Source organism: Zootoca vivipara, chromosome 13 (assembly GCF_963506605.1).
Source record: "Zootoca vivipara chromosome 13, rZooViv1.1, whole genome shotgun sequence".
Lineage (NCBI taxonomy): Eukaryota > Metazoa > Chordata > Lepidosauria > Squamata > Lacertidae > Zootoca > Zootoca vivipara.
Genome location: NC_083288.1, coordinates 32,455,689 through 32,480,060, shown reverse-complemented (window position 1 = coordinate 32,480,060; position 24,372 = coordinate 32,455,689). Strand labels below are relative to the sequence as shown.

At 40.1% G+C, this 24,372-nt stretch overlaps 2 protein-coding genes across 2 annotated transcripts; both read left to right on the top strand.

Moving 5' to 3' along the window:
- The first annotated feature begins 1,446 nt into the window (after positions 1-1,446).
- Positions 1,447-8,101, top strand: LOC118095437 (vomeronasal type-2 receptor 26-like). Its single transcript, XM_035136687.2, has 6 exons — positions 1,447-1,664; positions 2,547-2,838; positions 3,619-4,467; positions 5,319-5,540; positions 5,829-5,955; positions 7,200-8,101. Exons 1-6 carry the CDS (start codon positions 1,447-1,449, stop codon positions 8,099-8,101), a joined length of 2,610 nt encoding a protein of 869 aa, XP_034992578.2.
- A 1,423-nt stretch (positions 8,102-9,524) lies between these two features.
- LOC118095436 (vomeronasal type-2 receptor 26-like) lies at positions 9,525-23,952 on the top strand. Its single transcript, XM_060281219.1, has 5 exons — positions 9,525-9,605; positions 15,337-15,606; positions 19,872-20,099; positions 22,506-22,632; positions 23,051-23,952. Exons 1-5 carry the CDS (start codon positions 9,525-9,527, stop codon positions 23,950-23,952), a joined length of 1,608 nt encoding a protein of 535 aa, XP_060137202.1.
- Positions 23,953-24,372: the final 420 nt, after the last annotated feature.

The following is a 24,372-nucleotide window of genomic DNA, read 5'->3' as shown; positions in this document are numbered from 1 at the left end:
CAACAACTTCAAACCTTAAAAAGCTCAACAACTTTGGTCGGCCCTCATGGCCCTTCACTTCATCAAATCTGGCCCTCTTTGAAAAAAGTTTGGACACAACTGATTCTAGTCCAACCCCCTGCAATGCAGGAATCTTTCACCCAATGTGGGGCTCAAACCCATGGCCCTGAAAGTCCTGTGAACTCAACACAGAGGTCTGGTGAGCTACTGTATTAGGACCATGGGCCAGAGGTTCCCCACCCTTGCCATAGATGAAATTGATCTCAGTTCTATCAGAAACCACTTTTGCTCATATACAATGATCAGCTAATCAGTAGAAAATCGGAAGGGGTTTAGTCATGTGTGCATTTTGTGAAATCAGTGTATTAGGTGCACATTTGCAAAATTTTGCATCTTCACCTTGAGGCATAAACTGCATAATAATAAGTTGCAGCTAATATGTTGGAACTATTAAAGAATGCAAATGTTTGTTCATTGAGCTTTACTTTGCAATTCAGGGAGGAGAGGCTAAAAGCCCTGAGTTTCCTCTTAACCATTGCATGATACAACTTTCTCAAAGGGGACCCTTTGTTGTAATATTCTGATGGGAAACTATATCAAGATTTACTTAAAGAAAATTGTGATGTAAGAATATTGGTGCACGTGTGTGTGTGTGCACGCACACACACACACGTGCGCGCGCGCACACACACACACACACACACACACTACAGAAATCATCCTCAGGTGGCTTCTAGTGACCAGGTGAGGGAAGCATACATTGCCTACTATTAGGCAAAGTGAGTTGGAAGTTTGCCATGTCTCCCTCTCATGCAAGAAGTAGTAGTATTTCAATCTTTCCAGAAAAATCATTTCCAAATCAGTCAAATCCTATGATCAAGGATTTAAATTCCCCCTCTAGCTCTATAGCAAGAACCTTTATTTCTAATGTATTTTCTTTGCATTGGTTCAATCCATGCCTTCATCACAATTTCTATCCAACCAAGTACAAAGTCAAAAATTCTACTAACACACACCCCCCACACCCCCACACAAATATTGTCATAAGAAATGTTACATAGAATTCCTACGTTTGATTTGGTGGGTTCCTTAGCCTTTAATTATCATAAAGGTTGTAATTAACTTGGATGCTTGTCCAGAAAAACAGACAAAAAACCACGAAATCTCAATGGACATTCAGTTAACACTAAAAACAATCCTTCACAGTCTGTGAAGGATAATTCCATAAATATATGCTCTATATTTCAGATAGGGACTAGGGACAGGAGCACATATACCAATAATGTCACTAATATTTGAGTTTAGGTATCTAGATTTCATTCTTGATAGAAGACTATCTGAACATTCAGATCAGAGCATTGCGATCACAGAGATGTTCCTGACAGTGTTATAGATGGAACTGGGAAGTCTGCATATGTAAAGGAATGATTAGCATATGTAATGAGTATGGTGGCACTAGTGACTTTGCTGCTGGTAATGCTTCCTCAAATGGCATGCAAGGCTCACATTCTTCAGTGCGTGTTCCAATATCCACACCATCCTTTCCACAAATACCATCAGGATGGAGATCTTATAATTGGCGCCATTGCTTCTCAGAGCTTCATTGTCTCCAGTTCACTAGACTTCACAGAAGAACCCCTTCCAACACTACATGAAGAGTTTATGTAAGGAATTATAAGTTTATTTTCATTTAAATTTACTTCCCTTTCACCACCGGGACCCAGTGTTCTGAATCTGATTTCTCCATTTTAACTTCTATTAACATTTAAAAAAAATGTATTGAGAGTCTGGTCAAGGATTTTGCCCCATACCCTTTAAGAGAAAACCCATAAACAGTTGTGTTTGCTGCAAATATTTGAACTTTGTTAATGAGTGTAAAGGGTTAGGCAACAAGAGTGGGGAAGGAATTTGCCTTTATCTCTGTTCAACAGCCCAGCTCACTTTCAGCAAATGAAAGCAGCTACCATCTAATTCTTCATGCCAAAGACCTGCATATTAAAATATATTAGTTCCACCATTCGGGGTTTTTTTTTCATTTTCTTCAGAGGCAGATTTAGGGGAGTGCAACTGGGCTGTGAATGGGATGCAAGAATCAGAGGGTGCCAAATTTTGCCATTTCACAAAGCACCACTGAAATTTGAGACCCCAAAGTCTGTCATGTTTTCTTGTACAATTCTGTGTCATTGATTTTTTTTATTGTTATAAATATCTATACACACCTATCTGCAGGAGTGCCAGCATGGTCCCGCAACCATGGGTGCCCAGGGCCATTGGTGTCATGCAGTATGCATGGCCTTTCACCAAAGTTGTGGGTGCCCGGCCCCTTCATGGGGAATTTTGTGGGTGCTCTGGAACCAAGGGAGCCCAGTCAGGGAGCTGGCACCTGTTGCTATCTGTTTATGAGATATTCAATAAACAAAATTAAATAATAAGAAATTGGGTGATTAATGCTGCTAGTAGAATAGATCACAATTGCAAAAAGTAGCTATGCATTTTTCATTGTTGTTATAGTTTTCTGATACAAAATTCTGCTCTCTTTTCCTTAGTGTAGTACCAAAGAATTACCAGCACATCCTGGCCTTAGCCTTCACAGTAAAGGAGATAAATGAAAACATTATGATCTTGCCCAATGTCACCTTGGGCTTCCACATTTATGACAGCTATTTCAATGCAAAGTCAACTTATCATGCCACAATGCTACTTACATCCACGCTGGAGAGATTTGTCCCCAATTACATGTGTGATGTCAGGAATAATCTAATAGCAGTCATTGGGGGACTGGACTCCCATATCTCCCTTCATGTGGCAAATGTTTTGGATATTTACAAGATTCCACAGGTGAAATGAATGTCTTGTTGTTGTAGTTGTTTTGTTCTAGCAGTGTGGAGTGCATGGCAAAGAACAGATAAGGCAAGTCCGCACCCCAAGGAACTTCCAGTGCAAAATGGATGCAAAGCAGTGGATTAAATTTTAAGATAGTCAGGAAGGGGAATAATATGTGATGGTCCCTGTTACTCATACTTTTTCATAGTTGCAGTAAGGACAAGGGAATGTTCAAAAAGCTTTCTGGAAAATGTGAAATTTGAGGATGAAATTACAAGAGACAAGGAAGGTTATTGCATGCAGGAAAGCACAAAGGAATCGGGGGGGGGTTCATAAAAGAATATTTTGAATGACTGCAGGTGGTGAAGCTCAGAAAGTGGTGGTCCAAGGAAGAAGCTTCTAATAGGTCTTTTTTTTTTTTACCTTCAAACAAAACAAAACATCCCCAAACCACAACCACCTCAGTTTGTAGTCTTATTGGGCTGTTCATGCACTGTCTCTGTCTCTCTGATGACTGCTGTGATTTAACAATGAATAAATTGCGACTAATGGGAGTGGTGAAATGTGCAATCCAAGTTTCCCTTCAATGTGGAACCAATAGATTGCCAAAGGGAAGCCACGGCTCTCTCCATCTCAGTACCAAATAATTAGAAGAAATGTTTAAAGTGTACAGCTACTTTGCAGGGTAACTGTAAAGACTATTCATATAAAGCTATGGAATTTCTTTGGATACCTGAGAGTTTTACAGAAATGTTATTATCGTCTTTTCAATCTCTATTCTTCATTTACCTTTAGCTAATATATAGCCCTGCTCCAGTGATGAATGATAAAAGTCCAGGCCTTCCATTCTACCAGATGGTCCCCAAGGAAGTCATTCAGTATAAGGGGATTCTCTATTTACTTCTGTATTTTGGGTGGAAGTGGATTGGACTCATTGTTATGGATACCTCAGATGGAGAAAGGTTTGTGCAAACTGTGGTTCCAATGTTTTCCCAGAATGAGATCTGTTTTGCTTTCATAGAAAGAATTCCAACATTGACTTTTGTCACAGACATTAAATACGTGATGGAAGATGGTGCAAAAATACACGACAAAGTGATGGGCAGCAAAGCCAATGTCATAGTGGCCTATGGAGAGTCTTACTCCATGGCTTTCTTCAGATTTCTTCCATATCTATCACAGCAAGAAAACATGGCAAATAAACCCAAAGTGTGGATAGCAACAGCCCAGGTGGAACATACTGCATTTGTTGTTCAAAAGACTTGGGATGATGAACTCTTCTATGGTGCTCTTGCCTTCAAAATTCACTCCAGTGAACTCCCACTGTTTCACCAGTTTGTTCAGAGCACAGACCCATCCAGCACCACAGGAGATGGTTTCATAAGGGACTTTTGGCAAAATGCCTTTGGCTGTGTATTTCCAAATCAAGCCCTGGATGAACAGAAGGGGGATATCTGCACTGGGAAGGAGAAACTGGAAAGCCTTCCTGATTCTTTTTTTGGGATCAGCATGACTGGTCACAGCTACAGCATCTACAATGCTGTCTATGTTGTGGCCCATGCTTTACATAAAATGTCATCATCTGTACACAGATCAGTGACGAAGGAAGGTAGACAGACACTCCACAGCCAACTGCCATGGCAGGTAATGAAATTAACATTGTCAGATAAAATATAATATTATGTAGATGTAGTAGTTCATGAACTGTGACTAAATGTTTGCTGGTTTTCCTCATGTGGTCTCCATTTCATCTTCATTCCTGTTCCCAAAACCGGAAAGAAAAAACTAGTTCCTATCCCAGTCAACCATCTTTCCTTTCCTCTTTGTGGTCTATGAGGATCACATAAATTGAGAGGATATTGTAGTGCTTTTGACTGACACAGTGTTCTCTCCACTAACAACAGTGTCATTAAGGGCAGAAATTGATGGGCACCTCAGCCTCACATTAGATTCATTCAGAAATAAATTTGTATTATTTTCCTTCCTTGAAATGGCAGATTGATTATTTTTTGTGGTGGGTAGCTGCTCACATATGTCTTAGAAAAAATAAACTTGGTAGAAAAATACTCTGCTCTGTGAGGTTTCCTTGTTGAGGTGAAGGTAAAGTAATTGTGCACATTTGTGTGGCTGTGGAGGGGATATCTATGGTATTTGGCATTAACTTTAAGATTAAGGATTGACATTTCTCCTTCCATTTAACACACTCCAACCCCAACAGACTCATAAACATGCAAACATCATTAAGCATTTATACAAATCTAGAACGTGGCCATACCTGGAATGCTCTATATCAGGCACCCCCAAACTTCGGCCCTCCAGATGTTTTGGACTACAATTCCCATCATCCCTGACCATCATCCCTGTTAGCTAGGGATCATGGGAGTTGTAGGCCAAAACATCTGGAGGGCCGGAGTCTGGGGATGCCTGCTCTATATAATAGTTATACTCGAATTTGCTTCCACAAAAAGTAGTGATTGATGTTCTTTTTAATGTAGGTCCATTATTCCCTGAGAAGTGTCTCATTTAACAACAGTGCTGGGGACAAGGTTTCCTTTGACCAGAATGGACAGCTAGTAGCTGGATTTGATGTTATCAATTGGGTTAGTTCCTCAAACCAGTCTATAGTGAAAGTTGGAAGGATGGATCCTGAGGCTCCTCCAGACCAAGTGTTTACCATCAACAAAGACGCCATAACATGGCACAGCTGGTTTAACCAGGTAAAAGGCATCCATCAGCAATTTGTTAGCTCTTCTTTGATACCTTTGTAAGTGGTAAGTCACCATCATGTTGTCTAAAATTTATTTTAAATACGAGCAAAACAAATATATATCTATAGAAATATAAAGCAACTGACAATCTGAAATAGAATTTTATTGATTTTGTATATATGATGAGCCTGTTATAATGTTCCAGGACTGGTACAATATTGTGGGATGAAGCCATAACATAATCAACCTCATGTAGTTTTCATATCAAAAGGCTTTCTCTCTCTTATTTATGATTAGGCACAGCCTCTTTCTGTATGTACTGAGAGTTGCCATCCTGGTTCTAGCAAGAAAGTGAAGGAGGGAATGCCATTTTGCTGCTATGATTGCATCCCATGTCCAGAAGGGAAGATTTCAGACCGCGAGGGTAAGATTGCGTACAAAGAATGAATGCAATCCTGGAAAGCTTAGAGACCTAATTTATTTTCTTCTGTTTGGAATGGATGCAAACTAGACAAAAAATAAATATCATCTGTACATTTTTGTGGAATCATACATCCCTCCTTATAGTCAAATAGGTGTTCTGCCTGGATACTTGAAGGCAAACAAATTTATAGAGGTGGGGGCATGTGTGTTGCCCCCTCGGAAACTTCACCAGTTAAACCTCCTCCTCTCCTGACCTTTGTGTGATCAACAGGAAACTCTAAAATGGTTTTTGAATACATGCTTAAAAATCATGCCATGAACTGGAACCCTCATAAAGTAGCATTCATTTTCACGAGGATACTTGTAAACATAGGAGCCAACTCCAGGGGGCTCTGGGTGCTTGGGCACCCACAATAATATAATTGTGGGGGTCAGACACCCACAAAGACAATGAGAAGAGCGGGAAGCAGCAGCAGTGCTTTTTCCGGGAGAGAAGTAGTTGAGTTCCGCCCTCCACAGCCAGCATCGTACTCTGCCTCTGAGTCCAAGCTCCTTCCTTTGGAAAAGGGTACCTCGCTGGCTGGAGAGAGGAGGAGGAAGAGTCAGAGCCCCTGACAGCCAAACTGCAGATCCAAAATAGTTATAATGTGGTTATTTTTTGTTATCCACACCCTGGGCTCAGAAGCAACAGGCTCCCTGTGTGGGTACAGAAGTGGTTTGAGTGTGGCCTTTTCTTTTGGCAGATTTTACACATGCTCAGAGGTGCCTGTAACTTATGCTATTGCCATTTTGGTGAGATTGATAGTATTAACTGAGAGTGTGGATATAAATAATAACAACATTATGAACTCCATTATGAACTTTGAAATAGCTACTCTCAGAAAGTTGGGCACACAAACACACACATACACAGTATACATATGGAATGTTGTTGTTTTCTCTCTCTCTCTCTCTCTCTCTCTCTCTCTCTGTGTGTGTGTGTGTGTGTGTGAACAACATATGATATTTGGTAGATTTGTTTTTTGTTTTTTTAATATTTTTATTAAAGATTTCTTGAATTACAAAGTATCATTTTTGCAAATCAGTTTCATTTGTTAAGACACTAAGAAGAAAGAGGGAAAACGAGATAGATAGGGGATGGGAGGGTGGATGGGGGTGAGAGTAGGTGACGGTGTTTCTGTTTTGCTTAACTTGGTAGATTTGTGACATTTATCCAAGACTGATGTCACATATTTTCTTTTTCAGACATGAATTATTGTTACCAATGCACCAATGAAAATTATCCAAACCAAAACAGAGATTTATGTATTCCCAAGGTTGTAAGCTACTTGACTTTTGAGGAACCATTGGGGTTCACTTTAGCCTGTTTATCTCTTTTATTTTGTTTGATCACAACTCTCATGCTAGGGACCTTTATGAAGCACCATGACACCCCTATTGTCAAAGCTAACAACCGGGACCTCACCTACACCCTCCTTTCCTCTCTGCTGATCTGCTTCCTTTGTGCTTTGCTATTCATTGGGCAACCTCAGAAGGTGACATGTTTCTTCCGGCAAACTGCTTTTGGCATTATCTTCTCAGTGGCTGTTTCTTCTGTACTGGCAAAGACCATCATGGTGTTTCTGGCTTTCATGGCCACAAAACCGGGATCCAGGATGAGGAAATGGGTGGGGAAAAAACAAGCATATTTCATTGTTGTTTCCTGCTCCCTTGTTCAAATGGGCATTTGCACTGTGTGGTTAGTGATATCTCCTCCATTCCCAGATGTTGATATGCAGTCAGTGACTGAAGAAATTATACTAGAATGTAATGAGGGTTCTGCTATGATGTTTTATTTTGTTCTGAGTTACATGGGCCTGCTAGCTATTGTCAGTTTCACTGTGGCTTTCCTTGCCAGGAAGTTACCTGACAGTTTCAACGAAGCCAAGTTTATCACTTTCAGCATGCTGGTCTTTTGCAGTGTTTGGCTATCTTTTGTTCCAACTTACTTGAGCACCAAAGGGAAATACATGGTAGCCGTGGAGATCTTTTCTATCTTAGCTTCCAGCTTTGGGTTGCTGGGCTGCATCTTTTTTCCAAAATGGTACATTATTTTATTGAGGCCTGAGCTTAATAACAAAGAAATGCTAATTAGAAGAAAGTGTTGAAAAATTTATCAGTCCAAATATTTGATTCAGTGGTGTTTCATTCATGATACATTGAATATTTCTTGCTTTATAAACAAATAACATGTGTGTATCAAACTCTTTTGTTTCAAATTGGTTCAGCATGTTTTCTGGAGTTCCATAAACAACAAACTCACCTAAAAGTAACATTGTTTAATCCACATTTTACCAGCTTCTCTGCAAGGATATCATGGGAGAAGTTTGTCAAAAGCCTTGCTGAAATCTAGATTCGCTACATCCAGAGTGTTTCCCAGATCAATCAAGATTGTAACTCCTTCACAAGGAAGGAAGGAAGGAAGGAAGGAAGGAAGGAAGGAAGGAAGGAAGGAAGGAAGGAAGGAAGGAATGGCCTGACTTGTTCTTGTAAAACCCATGCTGGTTCTTAGTAATTACAGCATCCTTTACTAATTGCTAATTCCTTTCCTAAATTATCTGTCCTAGGACCAGATCTGTTCTAGAATAAATCTGTCAATGTTGATTTATCTGTTTCTTGGTTCTCCAATCTTAAATTCAGTTTTCTTTCTTCCCTTCTTCTTTTATATAGTAGATTTTATATTAAAAAGGGGGGTGAGGAGCTGGATTTTATATTATCGACTGGATTTCCTCCCCTCAAACCAATCCTTTCAGAGACTGGAATTTTGTAGGACTCTTCCCAGGGCTTCTCCAGGTCAAGCTTTTATCTTCAATAAGATTGCAATAACATAGCACAGCTGATCGGGTCAAACTGTCAGCAGTTTGAATCCTGAAATCTGATCCTTGAGTTCAGATTGCATCACCGTCCTGATGTCCAAAATTAAATTCTTTATATTCCTTTTAAAAAATCTTGCTATATAAAAAACCTACAATAAAATCACACATACATCCTGAAAATTTAAAATCAGTATTGAACCATATGTAGCCACAATAAGTGATATTAAGTATGTTGTCACAATGAACCACATAATTTTGATAATGATGAGCAAGAATTCAGATAAGCTGGGGTTTTTTCACCAATAGAAATGGATCTATCACTTTGTAGAGCTATTTTTATTATGGGCCGCTACAAAATTTATTCTCTTCTTCATGGACTATTGACAATTTGGAAGAATGTATTTAAATCTGATGATTCATTACTTTGAAACTATTTTGCAGGGCATCAGCTATATCGTCCTACCATTTATAACACCGACTTGCTTGTATATGATGGTATAGAGTGATATCATGGATTAGTGGCTTGCATGTAACTTCAAAAAAGTGCAAAGGTCCAAATCTGAAGGAATCCCTGTCCATTATTCCCAAGGTTGCTATTTTTTCATATGTTGCTCAGGCCCAGCAGCGTAGCGAGCTGCCGTGACACCCGGGGCGGCAAATTGCTGTGCACTGGAGGGGGCAGCATTGCTACGTAATGATGCATGCGTGTTACATAATGACGCATGCGTCGTTACATGAAGGGCTATCGCTACCCCCTGTGCCTCCAAAGACTCGCGCTTCCAGCTCCAAACTCCAGGTAAAAAGCCCGCTCGGTGGTTTACCTGCAGTTTGGAGCTGGAGGCGTGCGGCTTTGGAGGCGCGGGGGCAGCGATACCCCGCTATGTAACACGCATGCACAGTGCGATGCTGCGCATGCATCGTTACGTGGCGGGGTATTGCCACCCACCCACCCCCCGCGCCTCCAAAGCCGCACACCTCCAGCTCCAGGTAGAAAGCCCGTGTGCCCACTAGGGTGGGTCATAAAAAATAATTTTTGGAAATGTTTCCTCCCTTGATCTTATCTCAGGCATATGGTATAAACATAGTCAAATTTCAAATTTGGGACAAATCGGTTAATATTTAGACCCTGCTCCTACAGACTGAAATTTTGCCTCACTACGAGTGATAAAAACATAGGAATTTGACTCATTTAATTCTCAGTATGTTAAATTGTGAACTAATAAACATAAATTTTAGGTTTTATGTAGAGCAATAATAGTTGCATACTATTATTTTCTGCAATATTTATTTATTTAAGATAAAACATGTTGATAATTTACATGAAAAACCAATGGTTTTGAAAAAAATATATGGAACAATTAAGCAAACGGTGTACTAAACAAGTAAACATAAACAATAAAACACCACTCATATTATGTGTTGTGTCAAAACATAACATTATACTTAATTACTTGGTATAAATTGTGCCAAATGCTTACATTTTGTATAATTAATAAAATTATGCCTTATGCAATATATACATTGTACATTTACACCATATTATATCATGCTAAAAATATGCTTTTATGCATTACACTAAACGTCTATTTTGGTGCAAAGTCCTTCTTTGTCTCTTGTTTTGGGAATTTAGAGCGATTGTTCATTGTTGTTTTGATTGTAGCATCACATCTTTTCTCTCCAATAACTATCCTAGATGCTCTAGTAACCTCCTTCACTGCACGTTCAACCATTTGGGAATGGCACTTCAATTTTGGAAGCCTCCTAGTAAAAAGTACGCCGAGCAGACTTTTTACTGGGAGGCTGGAGGTTTGGCTTAGGAGTCGCGGGTTTCGGGGCGCCAAGTGGCACCCCTCCCCAGAGTGGAACCCGGGGCAGCCTGCCCCCATCACCCCCCCCCCATTGCTACGACCCTGCTCAGGCCCAACCATCCTAGTTCTAGCAAGCAAATGAAGGCGGTGGATACAATCATAGCAGCATTTTGCTACTATGATTGTATCCCATGTCCAGAAGGGAAGATTTCAGACCAAAATGATGAGAAATTTAGCATGAAGAGGTATCATGTTTGATCATTGCATGCAGTCCAGTGATGGATATCTACACCATAGTTTCTTTACTTTATTGTTTCAAATGTGATGGAAAATAAATGGCTAGACTGGCGGGAGGAAAATCTGCCGCATACCCCTTTGGTAAGACATACTGTGAATTGCGCAAATGATTTCAGAGTTGTGGCATCAATTCGCTGGAATGTTATTCTCTTAGAAATGAAGGAACCACGGCAATATGTTTTTGACATTTGTTTAAAACCTTCATTTTTCTTCTAAGATTTCCCAAATTATAACATTTCATCCCTGCAGTTTTTAATTCTTGTTTGGTTTTATATTTCAATGCTGTTTTAGGATTAGCTTTATGCTTTAATTTCTGTACACCACTCTGGTATTTCTTGAATGCACTGCAGTTTATAAATTTGTTTGCTTATTCCTTCCCACTTCTTTCAAATAAACATATTTATATAATGATAGACCTGTCCAGGCACTGCAACCTGATGGTAAAAGATAGAGACAGACAGAGAGTCCACTTCTGGGACCACTTTATTTCAGAATAAATCCCACTAAAACTCCTGCAGAGGATAAACAGTACTGGGGCAAGAGAACACCTGAACATATTGCAGCCTCTAAGGCAGGCATCCTCAAACTGCGGCCCTCCAGATGTTTTGGCCTACAACTCCCATGATCCCTAGCTAACAGGACCAGTGGTCAGGGATGATGAGAATTGTAGTCCAAAACATCTGGAGGGCCGAAGTTTGGGGATGCCTTCTCTAAGGTGACCCAAACCCCTGCCTGCAGGAGTTGAAGGCATTGCTCTCCAGCCTGCCTCCCATTCCCAGGCCACACCATGAAGGTGTGTAGGGAAGCCTATGCTGCTACATTCCCCAATGCTTCATAGCTTCATGCCAATGAAGCAATTTAGCCTCAAGGGCTATCAAACTGTATCCCACCCCAGAGACCCAGACTAGGCAAGGTTGGTTCGCCCATTGGCTATAGCTATCCAGTTAAATTCCCACCCCAAGTCATCCCCCTTTGTTGATTTTAATTTAAGGTCTAAATACCAGTGACCCAGTTCAATTCCAACTCATGTGTCTGCCTATTGGGACACAATGTATGCACACAATTTCCCCTTCAAATTGTGTTTCAGCAACTCTTCTTAAATTTTATGAATGGCATTTCAATGGATCTCCATGATAGACTGGGGTGGAGAGAGGAAAAATCTACCCATTTGAGCAAGGGCCATTTTACTCCAAGGATCATTGAAGGTGGAGTGCTTCTGCTTTTAAACATGCATTTTGGGGGTATTTTTTCCCTATGAAAAAGAGATGTCTACGTATACAGGGCAAGTTTTGAGGCAAAAATGTCCATGTGACTGTTTGGATGTGACACCATATATTTTTTTTAAACCGTCCAACTATCTTTGTTTAAGAATTCCACAGGGAATCTTCAACTTTTACTTGGTTATTACCTCCCCCTTTAATTATATTGAGGACTGTAATTAATTCTGCTGCTTGTCAAAAAATTCATAGGGATAGAATTGCAGCTTCCACTATTATAACTAATAACACAGTACCTGAGAGGTACTATAAATATACCTCTTAGTTTTCAGAGACAGGGCTAGGCGAAGGAGCTGGTGTGTATATGATCACAGATTCTTTGTAATTAGGTTTGTTGATTTCAGACCTGATATAGGGCTATCATGGACACATTCATGAAAGGCTTGTAAATTTGTACTTGTGGTCAGGATGCTGGCATTATTGGTCTGGCTGCTGGTTCTGCTTCCTCACATGACTGGCAAGGCTCACATGGCAAAATGTAGGCTCCAGTATCCACACCAGCCACTTCACAAGTATCACCAGAAAGGAGACCTCATCATTGGTGGCATTACTTCTCAGAGCTTCATCATCTCCAATTCAATAGCATTCACTGAAGAGCCCCCTCAAGCCCTGCCTGAGGAGTTTGTGTAAGGAGTCCAGTACTTCAATTTTTGTTTGCATGGATGCAGTGGCAGACTTTGGACTGTCAAATTGCAGAGGTGGCCTGTTCAAAGCTAAAATCTGGCACCCGCTGCCTCTCACACTCTGTTCTACAGCATTGTTTTGGCACCCGGTGCAGGATAGCACCCAGATTAAGGCAGGTTTGGGTCCCTGATGTGTGTGTGTGGTGGTGGGGAGTGATACATAGTGATACTGGTAGCTCTAGGAACTTCAGCCTCAGAAGTATTGCTGGCTGGGTTGGGCTGTATATAAGGTTAGTACAAATGAAAGGAAGCTTTGAAAAGAACGCAAGTGCCTTAATTCCACATCGTCAAACAAGATGTATAGTTAGCATTCAAATTATGTTGCAGAAGTGTGTTGAGAGATGGCTCTAAACCTTTCACATCTATTTTCTTTCCTTTTCCCCCAGACATCTTTATTGAAAGTTCAAAAAGTACATAATTATATCTGCACTAAACATAGTGAGACGTAAATAAAAGACAGAAAAAGAGAAACAGAACCCGTGTAGAAGGGAAAATAAAGGGGGGGAGACCCAAAACTGTACACTTTACAAAGTTGTTGTTGTACTTTACCAGATCTTAACCTATTACAGTATTTGTAAGAATAGATTCCAAATATCATTGAATTTGTCCATGGCAAGTCTGTGTTTATATGCAAGTTGTTTATATGTTGCAAGTTTGTATAAGTCTTCAATCCAATCATAGAAGGAAGCCACATTTGTATTTTTCCAGTTCATCAGTATCAGTCTTTTTGCCATGGTAAGGGCATGGATAGCTGCTTATATTGTCCATTTGTTCATGTACTCTGTATATAATTCAAAAGGATTTTTGTTCTGTAAATGTAAGGTTGTTCCGTACAGTTCTGTTGTTAGTTTCAGTTACCTTCTGCCAAAAACCTTTCAATAAAGGAAAAGGGGGGGAACCCATTTGTTTTAAAGAAGCATTATCCCTATTGCATCTCCAACAGTTAGATACCTTAGATACCTTTTCTAAACAAACATAATGGGGTCCAGTGTATTCTGAATACTATTTTTTGTTGTATGAGCCTCAATTCAAGGTCCAGAGACACCCTTGTTATAGCATTTAAAACAGTTTCCCACTGTGTGGTCAAAATTGAGATCTCTAATTCTTTATTCCAATCCTCCCTCAGTAACGGTATATCAAATTGGTTTGCTAATAACATAGATTTACATGTGTTGATGGCCTTTTTATTTTGTTGCATAAGAATTACCGGTAGTCAACTGTTTCAATATCTCTGGGGTCTCTGAGGCTGTAAAAGCTGCTGGTCCGTAGATGGTGGTTAGCAAGTGTTTTATCTGGAGATATTGGTATTGAGCATTTTAGGTATCTGTATTAGTCTCTTAAAATAGAATATGTATAAATTCTATCCTCTTTGTTTATCAGCTGGTCTAACGTTAATATACTCAAATTCATCCACCTCTTCCATACAACCATTTCTTTCCTGATTTTTAAAGACAGGTTTTCCCCAAAAGCCACAGCCAGATGGGTGGGGTAGAATATCGTCATAATCATCAACATCATCAGACCCAAGTGCTGCCCATCTTTCTAAAGCTACATAGGAATATTTCAAAGTAGCTGAATTTGGACAATTGTTTTAAGTTATGTGTCTCCAGAATCTATTTTCTAAATCTGAATTGCCTCCATGATTTTTTTTGTCATGTAAATGTACAGACACCACATAGACATCAGGGGCACAAAATTTCCTGAAGCTGCCTAGCACAGTGTTGTTCTGTAGTGATATGTAGATTCCATGGTTACATATCATTTGACTTTAAAAAAATCTCTATTTTATCATGGCCAATGTGGAAACGTCTTATAATTTATTTGTAACACAACTGTATACATGTCTATGCAAAGGTTTTCTTGAATTGAATAGAGTTATTCCCAGTCAACTGGAGGTAGGATTGTAGCCCTAAATTCTTCCGGTGTCCCCTTTACCAGTGCCTCAATCATGCCAAGTAGTTACACACCTTTCTTGGTTATCTTATAACTTCATTTTCAGCTGGTCTTCCTTCTGATACTGTTTGAAGCATAGGAAATAATTGCTTGCTTATTTTTTATGGCTCTGTATTTGTTAGCTTTCTTTGATGTCATAATTTTGTTCAATACTATCGCATTGAAAATGCCTTCTTAAGAAACTGAGTGGTAAGTTATGAGTACAAGTAACATATGATTAGAATGTACTTGGATATAATATTAATTGCTGAGAGTGCATAGAATGACATTTTCTAATGAATTTGAAACACACAGATCAGCTTTGGTAAGTGGATTACCAAAGAAGTAGTCACAATTTCATGTTTTCATGATGTACACTGATCTTGTTAGTTGTTGAATCTTTTAGCAGACATTTTAGAATAAGTTCCCCGAATAAAAAAATGTATATGACAATACTTTTATTCAGGATAGAATCACCTTCTGATACTGAATGTAACTCTAATTTCAGTGTAGTGCCAAAAAATTACCAGCAAATCCTGGCTTTGACTTTTGCTGTAAAGGAGATAAATGAAAACTCACGTATCCTACCAAATCTCACTTTGGGCTTCCAAATCTATGACAGTTATTTTAATGCAAAGAAGACCTGTCATGCCACAATGCTTCTGATGTCCACCCTGGAAAAATTTGTCCCTAACTACACATATGACATCCAGAAGAATTTAATAGCTGTCATTGGTGGACTGGATTCACAAACCTCCATTCATGTGGCAAATGTCTTGGATATCTACAAGATTCCACAGGTGGGATATACGTATTAAGTTCTGTGAATGTGTGGTTTAGGAAGAGAACATATTCTTTGTCCTTCTAGGTTGGTCCTGGTGTTTTGTGACAATTATCTGACATGAATTATGTTAGTTCTTTCTGCTCATTATAAGTATAAAGTTTATCCACCCTTAAGAGCCACCATGCATGGTCAGTATGAAGTCCATTGTTTGGATTTACACACTTGGAGGTGTAATTAATATGTTAACAATTGCAAAATGATATTAAAAAAAACCTCTAATGGCTACCAGTACAAACTGTGTTTGTGTGCTTTTTGTGAACATGTATTTAACCTTAACATAAGATAATAAGAAGTCCATGAGAATCAACACAGTTTTATTTCTCCTTTTTATCTCCTAGTGAAGGGTAACAATTGGCATGCCAAAATTTGCTTCAATTCTAAAGCTGAAATCAAAATGGCATTGAAAGGGATCTAGATAAGCTGTCACATCCAGGAAGGAATGGAATTCAAGTGCCATGCAACACTACCTTGCAAAAAAAAAAGTTCTAAAAGGTGTATGCAAGCAAACTCTATATTGAATTAAAATTAACACTTTATCTTGTGCATACCACAGCCATGTATCCTTGTCAAATCTACAGGTCTGGCATCTTAAGCAATGTAAGAGTTAATGAATAGGAATTATCAGCCAAACAATCTCAATTTGAGATATCTCACACAGCAGATGCAGGCAGGCAAACCGTTATCCAATCAATCAAAGCTCTAAAGCTATAGATTTATTTTTAGAAAATAAATAAGTAAAATAAATAAACCTTAAAAGTATAGAAATATTAATTCTTGTTTCATTCCAAATCTCTCTTTAGCTTATTTATAGCCCTGCTCCAGTGATGAATGATAAAACCCCAGGTCTTCCCTTCCACCAGATGGTCCCTAAGGAAAATCTTCAGTATAAGGGAATTCTCTCGTTGCTTCTGCATTTCGGGTGGACATGGGTCGGGGTTATTGTAATGGACAATAGCAATGGAGAAAGATTTGTGCAAACTGTGTTTCCAATGTTTTCCCAGAATGGTGTTTGCTTTGCCTTTGTAGAAAGAATTCCCACATTAACCTTTGTCACTGATGTTAAAAACGTGTTGGAAGAGGGGGCAAAAATACATGATAAATTGCTGGGCAGTACAGCCAATGCATTGGTGGTTAATGGGGAATCTTATTCCTTCACATTTTTTAGATGGCTGCCATATCTGTCGGAACAAGAACTCATAACAACGACACTAAAAGGCAAAGTGTGGATAGCAACAGCCCAGCTGGTGGTTACTTCATTTGTTTTTCAAAGGACTTGGGATATGGAAATATTCCAAGGTGCATTAACCATAGCAATTCGTTCAAATAATCTAGAAAAATTCCACAGATTTCTAGAGAGCTGTAACCCTTCCAGTGCAGCCGGTGATGGTTTTATCAGAGAATTTTGGCAGAATGCTTTTGCCTGTATTTTTCCAATTCGATTTCAGGAACAGGCCCAGGGCAATCTTTGCACTGGTAAAGAAAAGCTGGAAAGCCTTCCAGGAACTTTCTTTGAAATGGGTATGACTGGCCACAGCTATAGCATCTACAATGCTGTTTATACTGTGGCCCATGCTTTGGGTAAAATATCTAAATCTAGAATGAGACACAGAGCAATGGTGGAGGGAGGTGGACTGAAGCTTCAGAAACAACCATCATGGCAGGTAATGGACTTTATTTTCTTCTGTGACTCAGCAGAATATTTTGAATGAAATAGCACACCATGGAGCCATGGCCTTGATGCTCGACATCCCAATGCAGGGTAGGGTCAAGGGCTGTTCTTTGGCACAAAGAGCCGTTCTGATCATACTGCAACCACACACTACCTGTAAAATCCCTGAATGTAATGTGGATTTTGTTCTGTTATTTAATCATGGAAAGAGCATGGGGTGAATATTCATAGGTAAATGTTGAATGCACTCAACCAATTGGGCCAAGTGCTTGAAAAACATCAATATACCCACCCTCTACATTTTTTTCTTTCATTGCCCATATTAAGAGGTCTCCCAGGGTCAGAGAAGAATCCCTGGTGGCAGGCACAATGCCTAGACTGGTGCTGTCATGTCTACCTGTGGCCTCTGCTAAAGGGTGACCACCACTGATGGCCATGGGAGCTGATTCTTCATGAGCACCAGAAGCCACCCATGCCCCTCCTCCTATTGTGGAGGAAGAGGAGGGAGCACCTGTGTCATCCTGGCAGCCATACTAGCCACTGGGAGTGATGTAACAGAAGGCAAAGAGGCAGGAGTAACTGTTGACATAACCAAACTGAAAACAAGTTAGTTGTGAGTGCAGCAGAATACTCACTTGCAATAGCTGCAAGTGAAGTCTCCACTGGACAGGGAAGGGGGTGTATGGACAGCTAAGTTCACTGCAGGCAGCAGGCAGGTGCTGGAACTACTGAAAACCCATCTAAGGGTGCTGAACCACTGTGGGGTATTGCAGGGACTGATGCAGGTATGGAAAGTAAAGAAACAGTTACTGGTGTCTCCATAGTTCTAGTTACAGGTAGGTAGCTGTGTTGATCTGACATAGTTGAAACAAAATAAAAAATAAAAAAAATTCCTTCCAGTAGCACCTTAGAGACCAACTAAGTTTGTCATTCATATGAGCTAGTTGGTATCTGAAGAAGTGTGCATGCACACAAAAGCTCATACCAATGACAAACTTAGTTGGTCTAACTGGGAGGATTTTTTTATTTTTTATGGTGTCTCCATATCCATAGCAGAGGGGGGTGGGTACAGATGTCACAGCTAAGCCCTCAAGAACAGACACCCTAGCAAACAGTTCACAGTATAAATTAGATTTTTATGCTTTACGTGTGGACTTCTGCACACTGGGTGATCCATTGGTCCTGGCCCTATAGTCAGAATGAGTGGAATGGGCTTTCTTCAGAGCCCCTACCTTGGCCAGTAACACAAAGGTGATGGAGGCATCTGGCTGCAACCACCTGGGGGCTTTCTTGACCACAGAGACCCCCTTTTTGGTGGCTTGTGGGTGATAGCCTGTAAAGAAACATAAATCAAATATACAAGGCAAAGCGACTGTAAAATTGGCACAGGACAAAGGACTGTCTAAATGAGTATTGAATCATAGAGTTGGAAGAGACCACAAGGGCCATCCAGGGCCACCCCCTGCCAAGCAGGAAACACCATCAAAGCATTCCTGACAGTATTGTTCATGCAGCAGGCCCATCTGAGAAGCCAGTGGAGAATACCATTGAGAATGCATGTGCTTATGCAATGAACTCCTATGAGAGATAATCCTTGCAAAGAAACCAGCACAAACAAGGGGAAAGTGGTGAGGTGGGAAGTGAAAACAAGAACTGTAGTGAAAACTAAGGGAGTGGGTTAAAGGTTGGGAGGGCTGACATACAATCAAAAGAAAGTCAGCAGGAGAACTTGTGGCCCCAGAGATCAATAGCTTGTGGGGCAGGAAGGCAATCTGCTGCAGGACAGTATCGCAGACAAGTAAGTAAAGAGTGTGGATTGCAGGTGGTAGGTACCCAGGTAGTTATCAACTGAAGCTCCTCCTCTTCTTGGAATCCCCATAAGTGACCCACTATGAAAAAGGTGGCCTGAAGGAGGCTGCTGCTGATGGAGAGGGACATAAATGCTTTGGCTTTGGCCCAGTTTGGGTCAATACGATACTGCACTCTCCTTATCAGTCACAGAGAGATGGGGGAGTTGTTTAAGCAGCCTGATCTCCACTTCCCCCACCATAGGGCCAAATGGCCACACGTGGTTGTACCATAGCTGCCAAGTTATCCCTTTTTTAAAGGGATTTTCCCTTATGCTGAATAGGCTTCCTCACAAGAAAAGGGAAAACTTGGCAGCTATGGGTTGTACCACACTCCTCACTGCTGGGGAGGGTATCTCTCTCCTCTTCTAGAGGTGAGCAGGGTGGGGCAAATGTGTCCCTCCCCCACAAACATACAAGGATGGTACAAAATTGCCAGACCGATGCTCAGTGCTTGGGAAGCAAGATTCAGAAAGTCCCGAAAGAATGCTAACAGAGAACAGAGTTCATGGAGTGCCATAGATTTCAATCAAATTTGTTTCTTAAGATATGTGCATAGAGCAACACAGTCTGAGTAAGGAATATGTGTGATGTTTTAAAAATCCTCTTTCCCATTGCATATTAAAATAGCAGCTTACTTGTCCTTAGTCTGAAAAACACAACTAGAGCATTTTATAAACTTCTTCCTTTCCCACCCTAATCTAGCTCCATCATTTTCTCAGAAGTGTCTCATTTAACAACAGTGCTGGAGAGGAGGTTTCTTTTAATCAGAAAGGGGAGTTAATAGCTGGATTTGATATTATCAATTGGATTGTTTTCCCAAACCAATCTTTTCAGAGAGTAAAAGTTGGGAGGATTGATTCTCAAGCTTCACCAGGCCATGCCTTCACAATCAACGAGGATGCCATAACTTGGCACAGCTGGTTTAACAAGGTATGATTGCACTGTCTTTAAGCAATACCGTAACAGGCAACACGTGGCTAATAATGTATATATATGTGTTGTTGTTGTTGTTTAGTCATTTAGTCGTGTCCGACTCTTCGTGACCCCATGGACCAGAGCACGCCAGGCACTCCTGTCTTCCACTTCCTCCCGCAGTTTGGTCAAACTCATGTTCGTAGCTTCGAGAACAGTGTTTTATATGCCTGTTGTCTTTGCCCATGGAGTTTTCTTGGCAGGGATACTGGAGTGGCTTGCCAGTTCCTTCTCCAGGTGGATCACGTTTAGTCAAAACTCTCCACTATGACCTGTCCATCTTGGGTGGCCCTGCACAGCATAGCTCATAGCTTCTCTGAGTTATTCAAGCCCCTTCACCACGACAGAGCATTGATTCATGAAGGGGATATATATATATTATTTCACAATTCTTAGAGAAATTATGGTGGAGATACAAATAATAAATCAATACGGTATGAACAAAATTAGAGAAGGTAATCAATACCACAGAGGCAAACAAGCCTTTTAATAGTCCCAATCCTGTAATCATGCCATAATAGAAGCTCCAAGCGTAGCAATTCTTAAACAGAAAATATGAAATAGACTCACAGAAAATAAAAGTATATCACTGTTGCACGGACAAAATTAGACAATATAGTCCATCAGTATTGAAAGAGGCAAACAAGCCTTTCAACAGTCACAATCCTGTACCTGTGCAATAATGGATGATCCAAAAACGTAGTACAGTTTTTCCAGATGACAAACTGTTTTGATAGTAATTCTTCATCAGCTGGTGATGATGTAAAATAAAATCCATTATATTTGCATACAATATAAATATAAGAATGGCAATCCAGTAAGCATAATCAATCATGAATAATGAATACATACCATATGAATGATCTTAACAGGTACCTCAAGTAGCATAAGATCAGCACTCACTAAGTAGTGTAGAAAGCTGATATTGAGGGCCAAGGCATTATATAGGCCATCCCGAGAGTGCTGAGTCGTGTACAAATTCAGAAAATTTAAAGCTACAGAATTCAACATTTAATGCAGTGAATGAAAGCAGTAGCCATATAATCAGAACAATTAATTAAAACAATTAAAGTCTAAATCTGTGTTCAAACCCCCGAGGATACAGGGATTTGAATAAGAAAATTAATTTAGTTTATTGTTGATGTAGCAATCTAATATGATCTCTCCTCATTCCGAGTTGTCCATGTAAAGAAGGTCTGTGTCACTGTGTTGGTGTTTGACAAAATGCTCTACCTATGGTGCATCCATAACCTATTTTCTAATGCAGGAACAATGCTCTCCTATCTGAACACCGACTGCTTGTGTGGTTGATCCAATATAGAGTAGATTGCACAGGCACCTTATTAGATATACAACATTTTAGTCTGGCAGGTGCTGAAATGACGGGTTGTAAATCTAAAATTAGAATGAGCATCATAAATCTCTTTTGTCTGTTAAACAAAAGGACAGGAGACACACCAGGACTGAGCTATCAGCAGTTTGAGATCCTCGATGTAAAAAGTAATTTGCTTTCTTTTCCTTTTTTAAAAAAGATATTTGCGATATAAAAATAAACTAATTAGTCAATGCACATATAAACATAAAGTATGGATCAGGTGTAAGCATTCTCTTTAAAACACACACATATACAACCCCAGGTAGAGGATGAAGCCATGAATTAGTGGGTCTTGTGTGGTCTCAGTAACATCTGCTCTGCAAAGGTCAGAATCTGAAGGAACCCATGACCTTTATTTATTTATTTAAATTTATATACCGCTTTATATTTTTAAGAATAAATCTCAAAGCGGTTTACAGAATATGCAATCAATAAAACATAAATACCGTATATTCTGGCATATAAAACGACTTTTTAAACCCCAGGAAATCGTCTCAAAATTTAGGGGTCGTCTTATACTGGGCTAAACCGGGCAGCGCGGGGACTCACCGAGCAGCGCCAGAAATGTGGGCATGCTCAGAAGCGCTTTCTGGCGCTGCAGACATTTTTGATATGGGCAGCGTGGCACCAGAAATCGCTGCAGACATTTTTGAGTAAAAATATATAGTATATCCTAAATTCTATATTTTAACTCAAAAATTTGTGGGTTGTCTTATACGCTCAGTCGCCTTGTATGCCGGAATATACGGTAAAACAATCTGAAAAAGTCAAATATAAAGTATGCAGTCAAAGCAACATAACAGAAAACTAAAATATTATTTTAAAGATTTCAAAACAAAACATTACAAAGGAGGTTAACTACATTATACATAGTAGGGCTGATGAGTCTGGGTCCTGCCCCCTAGGCCAGGTGGAAAGGCCCTTGCACGAAGCGGTCTTGGACCCCTCACCTTATTCTCAAGGTTGCTATTCCTTCATATGTTGATTAGACCCAACCCCTATCTTTGTGTACTGAGAGCTGCCATCCTGGTTCTAGCAAGCAAGTGAAGGAAGGGGAGCCATTTTGCTGTTATGATTGCATCCCATGTCCAGAAGGGAAGATTGCAGACCAAAATGGTAAGAAATTTAGCATGCAGTTATCAAACAGTTTGCATGTGGTCCAGTTATGGATATCTACACCACAGTTTTTTATCTTTCATGTTTCAAATATGGTGAAATATTTATAAAAGAATGGGCTAGATGGAAATAATCTGATCAATATATGTTTGGGTAACCATTTGTCCCTGGTTTTACACCACGTTTTCAACCAATACTATCCTTTCCAGTTGTTTATCCCCCCCTTAAACCTTACATCTGCTTCCAGCTCTGAGGTTTTTTAAAACTGTTATCTTAAACACATTTGTTATAAGGTGCCCTGATATTTTGTAAATGTAATGAAAATAATAAACATATAATAAACTTGCAACTGTCCAAGCTGTAGACTGGGGGTGGGATTTATTGCATATATGAGAATATCACATCCTCTCTTTTTCAGACATGGGTGACTGCTATGAATGCACAGATGAAAATTATCCAAACAAGAGAAAGAGTTTATGTATTCCTAAGGATGTAAGCTTCTTGTCTTTTGAAGAACCTATGGGAATTTTTTCAGTTGGTATTGCTCTTTCCTTTTCTTCAATTTCAGCTCTGGTGCTTGCATTGTTTGTGAAGTACCACAACACTCCTATCATCAAAGCCAACAACCAGGATCTCAGCTACACTCTCCTCATCTCCCTCCTACTCTGCTTCCTTTGTGCATTGCTATTCATTGGTCATCCACAAAAGATAACATGTCTCCTCCGACAAAGTGCTTTTGGCATAATCTTCACAGTAGCTGTTTCTTGTGTGCTGGCGAAAACCATCACTGTGGTACTGGCTTTCATTGCTACAAAACCAGGATCCAGGATGAGAAAATGGGTGGGAAGAAGACTAGCCAACTCCATTGTTATTTCCTGCTCCTTTATTCAAGCAACCATTTGTATTATGTGGTTGGCATTTTCTCCCCCATTCCCGGATGTTGATAAGCACTCAACTTATGGAGAAATTGTTCTAGAATGCAACGAGGGTTCTGTAACTATGTTTTACTGTGTCTTGGGCTACATGGGTTTTCTGGCTCTGGCCAGTTTCAGTGTGGCTTTCCTTGCCAGGAAGTTGCCTGACAGTTTCAATGAAGCCAAGTTCATCACTTTCAGCATGATGGTATTCTGCAGTGTTTGGATCTCCTTTGTTCCAACCTACTTGAGTACAAAGGGAAAATATATGGTAACTGTGGAGATCTTCTGTATCTTAGCTTCCAGTGCCGGCTTGCTTGGATGCATTTTTTCTCCCAAATGTTACATAATTCTGTTGAGACCGGATCTGAATAACAGAGAACAGGTTATGCTAAGAAAATGTTGAAGTGTATGTGCAGTATATCTGTGCCCTTGCTATTTCCTGCTATCCAGAGCTGTATGTGCATTCACCACAGTTTTTACGATTTCCTCTCCCATTACCTGTCATATAAATCTTCACCAACAGTATAGATCATAGACGATTAATTTTAAACACTGTTAATAAAAAAACGTCATGTGTGCATACTCAAGCTCTTCTCTTCAAATTGTGTTTCAACCAGGGACGTAGCAAGGGGGATACAATGGGAGCGGGCCACCCCAGGTGCCACCCTGGGGGGGGTGACACTCGGCATGCCCCTCTTTGGCTCGTCCCTTGCCTCCGCTCACGCGTGCCTAGAAGGTGAGCGAGCAAGCTGCGGAGCGAGAATTTTTACCGGGTGACATGGCAACGGCACCTCCCAAGCCGCCCAGTAAAAAAAACTCACTC

Bases quoted from the DNA above. Each gene is read 5' to 3' on its own strand.
- LOC118095437 (XM_035136687.2), top strand. From the start codon at position 1,447: ATGGTGGCACTAGTGACTTTGCTGCTGGTAATGCTTCCTCAAATGGCA. The intron at 5,541-5,828 runs GTAAAAGGCATC...ATTTATGATTAG, and splicing joins GGCACAGCTGGTTTAACCAG to GCACAGCCTCTTTCTGTATG. The intron at 5,956-7,199 runs GTAAGATTGCGT...TTTCTTTTTCAG, and splicing joins GAAGATTTCAGACCGCGAGG to ACATGAATTATTGTTACCAA.
- LOC118095436 (XM_060281219.1), top strand. From the start codon at position 9,525: ATGACGCATGCGTCGTTACATGAAGGGCTATCGCTACCCCCTGTGCCT. The intron at 9,606-15,336 runs GTAAAAAGCCCG...AAAAATTACCAG, and splicing joins CTTCCAGCTCCAAACTCCAG to CAAATCCTGGCTTTGACTTT. The intron at 22,633-23,050 runs GTAAGAAATTTA...TCTCTTTTTCAG, and splicing joins GAAGATTGCAGACCAAAATG to ACATGGGTGACTGCTATGAA.